The 11,163-nt window shown below is 37.4% G+C and overlaps 1 protein-coding gene across 7 annotated transcripts in view; it reads right to left on the bottom strand.

The window, feature by feature from the left end:
* Window positions 1-1,693: 1,693 nt before the first annotated feature.
* Lin54 (lin-54 DREAM MuvB core complex component) overlaps window positions 1,694-11,163 on the bottom strand; it is a 72,674-nt gene continuing 63,204 nt past the window's right edge. For all 7 annotated transcript variants that reach the window (XM_070012791.1, XM_070012795.1, XM_070012789.1 and 4 more), the window contains exons 10-13: window positions 10,851-10,953; window positions 10,569-10,706; window positions 5,643-5,845; window positions 1,694-2,509 (exon numbers count right to left, since the gene is read on the bottom strand). In XM_070012791.1, coding sequence (XP_069868892.1) covers window positions 2,308-2,509; window positions 5,643-5,845; window positions 10,569-10,706; window positions 10,851-10,953 — 646 coding nt within the window. In that variant the 3' untranslated portion in view covers window positions 1,694-2,307. The remainder of the gene's footprint in view (window positions 2,510-5,642; window positions 5,846-10,568; window positions 10,707-10,850; window positions 10,954-11,163) is intronic.

Genomic DNA, 11,163 nt, shown 5'->3' with positions numbered 1-11,163 from the left:
TGATTCATGTAACTGTAACCCCTCTGTATATGACCTCTACAATAACAATTATATATATATATATATATATATTTATATATATAAAGAATATCACACATTAAAAAGTAAATGGAGATGGAAGTTACTAATCCTAGAAGGAAACAGACAAAAGTAGAGATGATCTCATTTGAAAGCAATTTGTGATTAGAATTAGTTCTTGTGTTGTATGTTTTTAGAAGCAATGTCAAATATACCTGAAAATCAGATAAAATTAGGTTTCTTGCATGTTGAAAGGTTAAAAGTAATGTTATTAAAAATAAATGCAAAAACTTTTTTACAGAATAGTATAAATGTTTATTTTATGTATGATTTTCTTTCCTGTCCTGTTTTTACAATATAGAAAAGTGTATTTTTTGAATAGCTCTAGGAAATATAAATTTAATCTTTTCTACTTTGGGATGTAAATAGAGCTAAAAAAAATTATATACCCAGCCCTCCCCAAATAGTCTTTTTAAATTGTTGAATTAATGTGACTATTAATCTTGTTCAGAAGTTTGATGCAAATGCCTAAATACAAAAAGTTGTTTAGTATGTACTACACAGGAAGAAAAGCTTAATATTTTAGTTTCTTGAAAATCAAAAACTAGTAGCATTTGATTGCACCTTTAAATTTTTACAAGCAAGACATTCTTAAGCAATGCCATCGTACATAATCTACAATTAAATGAGAACTTCACAAACATTTCTGCACACTGTATATAAATACACATCACAATGATGTAATTAGAATTAAACAGAGTATATACAAAATGAACAAAGTTTAGGTTTAGACCAAAAACTTATTGCAATCTGTTGAAAAATAACTTGATTACATATTTTATCCTTACACTAATTTACATTTATACAATTTTAATTAGACATACTAGAATGAGGTGCTAAGAACATCTGTATTATCTACATTTAAAGTTACTGCACTATAGTTTTATAAACCTAAAGGAGGATACTTAAATGAATAACGGAATCCTCTTTTGAATTTTTTCTATTGCCTGTATCTTTCATGTTCATATGAACATATATACATACTTAATACATACAACTATAGTCCTTGAAGGAAATGTAATAATTACTGAGGATTAAACAAAATGTCTGAATTTCAACATGGTTTTTTCCTTTCATAAAATCAAACTCCTATTACAATAGGCTCTTAAATTCATAGAGCTCTTGAATTACTAAAAATGATTTATGTTATGTTAGTTATATGAAAACACCCAACTTCATCTTAATAACTCACTGGCTTAAAGTAAACCATATTAAAGATTCCTTATAAAATCAAATCCCATTACATCTCTGAAAGTTTTGTTAGGTGGCCCATTTTTAGTATATCAGACACAGGTATTGTCTGAAATGTCTCAGTTCCAAAGTCTACAAAAAGATCTGTGAAAAGTCCTTCCCTAAATTCATCTCTTTCAACCTCAAAATTCCTGACTTCTCTTTCCAAGCCCAATGCTGAGCCTGATCCTTATTATATGGGATCCCTTCTGTCCTGTCTCAATGTAATGGTGTGTGCTTCTCTTCACAGCCCTCTTACTTCCACATGACAACTGTTCCAACATGCACCACCTCTGAGAGGGAAACTGGACACCTAGTGCAGGTGAGCCATTCCTCACAAGAGTACATGACATCCTCTTACTGCCCCTTAATACCTTATTGTGGATTTGTTTTTTTTTTTAACAGTTTTTTTTTCATTTTAAAAGTGTACATGGGGATTACTGCCCTTGTTGGTATTTTCAGAATCTATCCTAAAAAGATGATTTTTTTTCTTAAAAAGATAGTGCTCTTCTAACACAAAATGTCATTTGAATCTGCTTCATAACAATTTGTTATGTAGACATTCTATCTGCATATCTGAAATATTCTAGATCTAGAACCAAAGATGACTGGGTAATACCCATGCTGCTTTGGCTTCTTCTATTGAATAAAGTCATACAACACCATACATTATAAATTATATTACAGTAATTTATAAGTGTTTTTTATCAATAAAATCAGAAGGACAGAACATCTACTTCTTAAGAAACTCAAGCAAATTAAACATCTATATAATACAATAAAGGAAAAAAATTAAGTTAAATTCAATTTAGAAGGGGCATAAGCAGAATTAACTATTATTTAAAATGTACTAATTTCCTCATTTAAAATTTCTTCTCTTTCAATATTATTTCAGGTTTTTTTAAAACAAGGACTGAATTAAAATACAGTAATCGTTAAACTAGCTTGCAAAAAATTAAGTTTCCTGTACAGCTCCCTTCCTCATCTCCTGGGCTGGAGTTAGCAATTCATGGCACAGGGGTCGCTCTTTGCCTTTCCTGCAGAGTTGATGACACTCATCAGACATCGTCCAAACTCCTCAAGTATCATCCGTTCCGCTGCAGCCTTTGACTTTCCCTTCTTGTCTGCCTGCTCAGCCTGGGCAAGAAGGCAGTTACATGTGGCTTCAGCTACTTCCTTCGTTACAAATGTAAATGGTAACCTGAAATGATTTTGGAGAGAGAGAGTGAGATGATAATGATAGTGATTGGGTAAACCCTTCTGGGAATCTCAGCTGACACTCTACACTTCACCCACATGAGCATCAAAATTTGCATTGTAAACACACATTAAAGAGCTGAATAAAGTTAGATTTTTTTCTCATCCTCTAGCACATTTTAAAAGGTAGTTCAGGAAATATATGATTTATTATAAAACACCTGATTTCTTACCTACACAAGATCATCTGATTAAATAAGAGACATAATTGTACCAGTATACTGGACACTTCTGAAAGTGGAGTTTACCCAATTCATGACTATAAGCTCCACAAATGTTTTGATAATTTTGCTGTTTCTCCAGTGCCTACAACAGTGAGCAACTCACAGATATTCCCTGAGTATTTGCTGGATGAGTAATATTGGGAACTGAATACATTTTAACACATTTCTTTGCATTGTTTGTAAAAAAAACAAATAAGCATACCCAAATTCTGCATTGTTCCACCACAACAAAGAAAACGAAGGGAAAGTCAAATACTATTCTACACAGTGTCAATGACACAGACTTGAACTGCTAAGTAGTAATCTGTGCTGAAGCTTTCTATATTATAGCCAAGTCAAGTGTAAGCCTGACACAGTAAATACTGCAACCTAATCATCCATGAACTGAACAGCCTGTAAATAATTGGCCAATATAGAACACTGCAGGACTAAATTATGGCCCAACATGACAAAAGTTCAGGCTGCCACTCAATTGTATAGAAATCTTCAATGTATAAGGAAGCACTTAAAAATATTAATGCCACAATGTTAATACTACAGTGTTTAATTAGTAATACTGGCCAAATACCATAAAAGTGCCTATTATAAAATATTTAGAACTATAAACAAGAATGAGAAAAGGCAAAGAATCAAAGGTAAAACACTCAAAGACTTGTTAGAGTGCTGGTATAACTTCATAGCTTTTAAAAAAACATCCTGGATTACAGTGTACATTATTTCTTTTGTGCATGAAAGTTCAAACCCGGTGCCTCCTTGCACATACCCTGAACTATGTTTCTAATCCCATAGTGTATAGTGTTCATATCTATAAACATTCTCCCAAATGGGAAAATTAAAAATATTTTACTCCGCCAATATATTTAATCTCCACAAGGAGATTAGATTCCATCATCTAAAGGATCATTAAGACCAGAAAGGAACCCATGTCAACTCCCTAAAGAGTCAACCCACCACTGTGTGCAGTCAAGACAATTTCCAAATTATGTTTCAGTGGTAACAGTTCCTTAGAACCAACAGGGCAATCCTTAGAACCAATGGTGGCAACATACTGAACTCAATCCTGGAAGCTCAAGACAGGAGGATCATTAAGTTTAAGGCCAGACAGGGCAACACAGCAAGAACCTGTCTCAAATAAATATATAAAACCAAACCAAAAACAAACAAAAACAAAAAACCACTAATGGCTAAAATACTTTGTAGGGGAAAAAAAAAAAAGGTTTATGGCTAGGCAATGGTAGCTCATGCCTGTAATCCTAGCTATTCAGGAGGCTGAAATTTGAGGATTGTGGTTCAAAGCCAGCCCAAGCAGTAATGTCCATGAGATTCATATCTCCAATAAACTACTCAGAAAAAACTGGAAGTGGTGCTGTGGTTCGAGCGGCAGAGGTCTAAAAAGAACCAGGCCTTGAGTTCAAGGGGAAGGAAGGAAGGAAGGAAAGAAGGAAGGAAGGGGGGGGAGGAAGGGAAGGGAAGGGGAGGGAAGGGGAAGAGAAAGGGGAAGGGGAGGGAAGGGGAGGATTGAAGGAAGGAAGGAAGGAAGGAAAGAAGGGAGGGAGGGAGGGAGGGCCTTACTTTTCTAAGCAACAAATCAGATCTTATTTCTTTTTTGTCAACTGTGGGGCTTGAACTCAGGGCCTGAGGGCTGTCCCTGAGCTCTTTTGCTCAATGCTAGTGTTCTACCACTTTGAGCCACAGCTCCACTTCCAGTTTTCTGGCTGTTAATTGGAAATAGAGTCTCACAGACTTTCCTGCCCAGGCTGGCTTTAAACCACAATATTCACATCTCAGCCTCCTGAGTAGCTAGGATTACAGGCATAAGCCATTAGCACCCAGCTGGATCTTATTTCTACTTAAGCATCTTTAAATAATAAATGCCAGGTCTATTCTCTTAATAATTCTTCAAATTAACATCTAATAAATAAACTTAAGTCCAAATTATAAACTGTTTTGGTATACTGACAAACACCTATAATGAAAATGCTTCATTGCTCACAGCCACCTGTAAAAGCCATTTTAAGGGTAAGAAAACTTAGGTTATAAGTAGAGCTACTTGTTTTTTCAACTCAGTACTAAACAGCATAGAATGTATTAAACTCTGACCTTCCTCCCTCTTCCACCTTTTCAAAAACACCTGGGAGTACAGATCTTCAATTAATTTATTTCTCATGTGTGTGTGTGCGCGCGTGTGTGTTTGTGTGCGTGTGCTTGTGTGTGTGTGTTTGTGCGTGCGTGCCTGTGTGTGTGTGTGTGTGTTTGGTTTTATTTTGGTTTTGAGATGGGCTCTTGCTGCATTGATAAAACTGGTATGAAACTCCTGGGCTCAAGTGATCCTCTGCATTAGCCTCCAAAGTAGCTGGGACTATAGGCACTCACAACTGTGCCCAGTTGCCTGACTTAAGGTCAAAGCTTTTTACTCAGGAGCACAGCATTCTAGTTAAAGAGATAACAACCATATTTCAATGTTACAGTGTCATGGTGGTCTCACAGAATAGGAGAAGTGCCCCAAGAACAAGGAAAAAGTAAGAGAAGGCAAGAAAATACGAGAAAGAGCATACGCTGAAAAAAATAAAAACTGGTTTGCTTGAGAGTACTCAAATAGTAGAGATAAAACCAATTATATTTTAAACACAGAAATTAAAACACTACTGTGTACTTTAGAATAGCACAACAGGTCTTATAGGGTTTTCTGTTACCATAAATTCCTTCACAAGTAAGAAAGATGGAAGGAAAATGGAAAAACCAGAATTTAAAATAACCAACTCAACTTTGACCTTCTAAAGAGAAACCTTCCTTATCAAAATGAATATGAGAGAGAGAAAAAAAAAGAAGAAGAAATCAAAACTATCAACTTACTTTCCTCCTCCACTATTTAAAGCTGGCGTTGGCCTAGTAAGCAAATCTGAAATCTGAGAAGACAGCTTCGTCTTCGCAGCCGTTTGCTGCTGGACCCTTACTTCAGCTGCATCTGCTAAGTGCATCAATGTCTTTCTTTCTGGGCTTTCTTCAAAATTCTTACAGCCAATACACTTACATATTGAAGAACACATTATTTTTGCCTATAAGATTTACAAAAGAAAAGTTTCCAAATCAAAACAAAAATCACTGTAAGCAGATTTAACACACAATTGTATTCATTATCTGGTCAGCTGACAGAAGGGCTGATGGAAAGATCTTTTTTTAACAAAGCCTACACAATCAGGGGCTTGTGGCTACGTCTGAGCAAGGCTAACCAATGTTTGTATTCATATCTCCCCAATATGAACACCACACACTCTTCAGGAGTATGAATGTTACATTACATATAAAAGTATGTCATGCCGGAGGCCAGTGGCTCATGCCTGTAATCCTTGCTACTCAGGAGGCTGAGACCTGAGAATCTCGGTTCAACGCCAGGCAGGGCAGGAAAGTCTGTGAAACTCTTATCTCCAATAAACCACCAGAAAACCAGAAGTGGCACTGTGGCTCAAGTGGTAGAGCACTAGCCTTGAGCTGAAGAGATGAGGGACAGCGCTCAAGTCCAGAGTTCAAGCCCCACGACCAACAAAAAATAAAATTTAAAAAAAAATAAAAAAATAAAAGTATGTCAATGAAGTCACTGTTACCATGTCAGTGTCTTCCATTCATGTAACCACAACCTCAGTCCACATGAAAAGATTTAAGTGTTGTTTACTAGGGATGGATCCTTCCCCAGTGAGCCATAATAAGCACTTAAAAAATGCTGACGGGGCCAGGCGCTATTGGCTCACGACTGTAATCCTAGCTACTCAGGAGGCTGAGATCTGAGGATCATGGTTCAAAGCCAGCCCAGGCAGGAAAGACCGTGAGACTCCCATCTCCAATAAACCACCAGAAAACTGGAGGTGACACTCTAGCTCAAGTGGTAGAGCACTCGTCTTGAGCTGAAGAGCTGAAGGACAGCGCCCAGGCAGAGTTCAAGCCCCATGACTGACAAAAAAAAATAAAAAAAATAAAAAATAAAATAAAAAAATGTTGACGGGGTTGTACCATGGGGGGAGAACATACAAAGAAACAAACAAACAAATCACATGTATTGAATTCCTGTGTCCTGCATCTTGTATATACATTTTTCTAATTTGGGAAGGGGAAGGGAAATAACAAAATGCTTTGTAACAATGAGATGTACAAGACAATATGTTGAAAATGAACTTTACATCTTTGCAGGGGGGAAGGTGGGAAAGGAAGGGATGGTAGGGGAAAAATAAAGAAGGGTTACAGATACTCATTTAACTCAGTCTTGAAGCCATATGACAGGACCTTGAATGTGATGTCCAAATGCAAACCAATGAGATTTTTTAAAAAGCCAATTTAATTTTAAACCAATGTCTCAAGACAACAAAAATTCCCAGTCAAGGTGCCTCACATCTATAATTCTAAGTGACAGAATAATATAGTCTGAGGTTGGCCCTGGGTTAAAAGTATTGAGATTCTATCTAAAAAAATGATCAAGGGGCTGGGAAGGTGGCTCAGTGGTAGAGTGCTTGCCTTGCATGCATGAGGCCCTGGGTTCGATTCATCAGCACCACATAAGCAGAAAAAAGCCGGAAGTGGTGCTATGGTTCAAGTGGTAGGGCACTAGCCTTGAGCTAAGAGCTGAGAAACAGTACCCAGGCCGTAAGTTTAGCTCCCACGACCACCAACAACAAAACAAAAAGATCAAAAGCAAACAGGAGGGCTGGGAAGGTGGCTCAGTGGTAGAGTGCTTGCCTCACATGCATGAGGTCCTGGGTTCGATTCCTCAGCACAATATACACAGAAAAGGCCAGAAGTGGGTGCTGTGGCTCAAGTGGTAGAGCACTTGCCTTGAGCTGAAGAGCTCAGGGACAGTGCCCAGGCCCAGAGTTCAAGCTCCATGACTGACCAAAAAAAAAAAAAAAGCAAACAGGACTAGAGGTGTGGTTCAAATATAGAGCACTTGTTCTGCAAGATTGAGTACCTGAGTACGAACCCCAAGACTGCCAGAAAAAAAGTTAACATAAACTGTCAGACAACATTAAAAAAACTTCGTACTGACAGCTGGGCACTGGTAACTCACACCTATAATCCTAACCACCCAGGAAGCTGAGATCTGAGGATTGAGGTTCAAAGCCAGCCCACACAGGAAAGTCTGTGAGATGCTTATCTCCAATTAACCACAAGAAAAACCAGAAGTAGAACTGTGGCTCTAAGTGGTAGAGTGCTAGCCTTGAGCAAAAATTGCTCAGAGACAGCACTCAGGCCCTAATTTCAAGCCCCACAACTGACCAAAATAAATAAAAAATAAAAAAAGTCATAGCAATCCAAATAACCACTATAATCCATAGTTACATATTTCCCAAGTTTTTCCATTTGAATTTTGGAATGACAAATTAGCTATTAAACATGTTGTCTACTCTGATAGTTTCTTAAGGACAACCAGGACAGATGTCTCTCTTCACTTTAACCATCCTACTTCTTTTTCTACTTTTATTAACTCACAGACTTGTTTCATCAGTTTACTTAAATGATTAGTTCATGTGTTTGCATCTCATATGCCAAGCTTGTACATGAAAGGGAATTGCCATCCTGATCTAGATTTAGAGCAATTTTCCTTTCTTTTTTTTTTTTTATTACTATTTTCCTTTCTTTTAGCAAACTTGGTTTGAGGATTTTCAAAAACAAAACTATCCATATGTTAGTTCTTACATTTCCATTAACATCATTGTATGATATGGTTTATAAACTATTTTTATCAGGTAACCCAACAGAACAAAGTCAATATATGCTACCAGTGAATGAAAATCTGGCTTCCAACAAGAAGTCATTTAAGTGTTTTTCAAAAATAATCTGGATAAAGTGTTCATTAATACTGACAGAAAAATGAAATATTACTCTACTATACTACCTTTAGTTCTGAGAAGTCATTGACTTTTTTTTTTTTTTTTTTTTTTGCTGGTCGTGGGGCTAGAACCCTGGGCCTGGGCATTGTCCCTGAGCTCTTCAGCTCAAGGCTAGCACTCTATCACTTGAGCCACAGCACCACTTCCAGTTTTCTGGTGGTTTATTGGAGATAAGAGTCTCATGGACTTTCCTGTCCAGGCTGGCTTCTAACAGCGATCCTCAGATCTCAGCCTCCTGAGTAGCTAGGATTACAGGCATAAGCCACCGGCACAAGGCTTTGTTGATTTTCTAAATAGTAAGTTCAGAAAGAATTCATGACAAAGAAAATGCAGTAAATGACATCTTCAATATTATGTATTTTATAGAAGAGTACATGATATGCAGACAGTTTCCCAAGTACACAGCAAAGCTTTCTGCTAAAACTAAAAAGGAGGTTCTTACAAGAAAAACACCCCAAAAAACTGTCTGTGGATATCTGAGGTGAGTAAGAAGCCAATTAGGGAATCCATGACTTTCCTGACATGACTAGATGGCCATATAAGCTTCAAAAATGAAAATAAGGGCTGGGAAGGTGGCTAAGTGGTAGAGTGCTTGCCTTGTATGCATGAAGCCCTGGGTTCAATTCCTCAGTACCACATAAGCAGAAAAGGCTGGAAGTGGCGCTGTGGCTCAACTGTTAGAGTGCTAGCCTTGAGCAGAAAGAAAGAAAAGAAGAAAGAAAGAAAGAAAGAAAGAAAGAAAGAAAGAAAGAAAGAAAGAAAGAAAGAAAGAAAGAAAGAAAGAAAGAAAGAAAGAAAGAAAGAAAGAAAGAAAGAAAGAAAGAAAGGAAGGAAGGAAGGAAAGAAGGAAGGAAGGAAGGAAGGAAGGAAGGAAGGAAGGAAGGAAGGAAGGAAGGAAAGAAAGGAAAGAGAGAGAGGGAGGGAGGGAGGGAGGGAGGGAGGGAGGAAGGAAGGAAGGAAGGAAGGAAGGAAGGAAGGAAGGAAGGAAGGAAGGAAGGAAGGAGAAAATAATAAAATGTACAATGTCTTCAGGCAAAGAGAAGAGGACTTGTATGGTGCCTATCACTTCTACAGAGAAGAAAGCTAGCCCCTGGTAAATGACTGCTGACTATGACACTGTAAGTCACCTCACTTCATCTAACTATATTTGATATTTCTCCTTTCCTGGGGTTCAAGACCACAAAGCAAACTTTTTTTTTTTTCTTGTCAGTCCAGGGGACTGAATTCGAGGCCTGGGTGCAGTCGCTGAGCTTTTGCTCAAAGCTAGCATTCTACCACTTTAGCCACGACGACACTTTCGGCTTCTTCTGTTTATGTGGTATTGAGGAATGGAACCCAGGGCTTCATGCATACAAGTCAAGCACTCTACCACTAAGCAACATTCCCAGACCCACAAACTTCTTAATGTGATTTAGTTTCCCGCACAGCAATATTCTTCAAGAATCTTAGTTCAAGACAATCTCTCATTTCAGGACTATACCCCAGATAGAACATTTATACCCACTTAAGACTCCAAAAGGGCCAGGGAAACCAACAGTCAGCACTGGCCCTCCACTGAGAAGCACTGCTATAGTTACTACATCATTTCCATTTTATTGCTTCTTTTGGAAATTCAATATACTGGGGCTTTGGGTTATGTTCTTTCAGATATTAATGATTGAAAAGTTATGAATTGGTAAGCAGCAACTGAAATTTAAGCTGTAATAATGAGCCCAAGGTAATGTTCCTCTCAATCCCTGCTTGGAAAGCCACGAGGCATTCCTCCAACAAGGGCTCTTAAACATGTGCATAGTTTCAAACCACAATAAAGTATTTTCCAAATATCCCACTAAATTTTTGTAGCAGGTTCTTTCTAAAACCCTTCCCAAAGGATGATTGGGTTATTCCTCAAACAGCATCATACCTCATAACATTCACAGTAGTTTTTAAGGCATCCTGACCGTTTGCAGTTGCACCCTTTGCTATGCCGTCGATCTGATTCTCCTTCCTTTCCTTTCCCTATCTTTGGTTTAAAGGCTTCTGGATTTCTGTCAAGGCATGCCTATCAAAACAGATCAAATAGAAGTGGAAGTTGAATCAGATTAAGCACTGAAAATGGAACTAATATTTTTCATGGTAAGACAACTGAGTCCTTAAAAAAAAAAGGTAAAAAGAGATTTATTTGTCTGCTAAATGAAAAAATTACCTTTATTGCTTTTTGCCTTTCATTTTCATGTTCCAAATTGTTGTAACAATTGGTACAATTGCAGTTGTTGCAAAATTCACCATTGGCAAAGCAATCACAATATCTGGAAGATAAAACGAGTGTAAATTTTAAAAGTCATTAGTAAATAAAAACAGTAATTATTTGATCCTATAGAGTCCTGTGTCTTATGTGTATCACATTACATATGGTACACCTCAGAAATATACTCAGAGCCACCTAGATAGAGTTAAAACATACAGGCAACCACAAACTAGAGCTCAAAATTTTACTTACCAACTCTTAGAATTTCAAC

The sequence above is a fragment of the Dipodomys merriami genome, unplaced genomic scaffold (assembly GCF_024711535.1).
Source record: "Dipodomys merriami isolate MVZ:Mamm:240054 unplaced genomic scaffold, mDipMer1.0.p SCAF_9, whole genome shotgun sequence".
In the NCBI taxonomy this organism is placed as follows: domain Eukaryota; kingdom Metazoa; phylum Chordata; class Mammalia; order Rodentia; family Heteromyidae; genus Dipodomys; species Dipodomys merriami.
The sequence above is the reverse complement of the archived record's forward strand: the minus strand, read 5'-3'. Positions and strand labels throughout refer to the sequence as shown.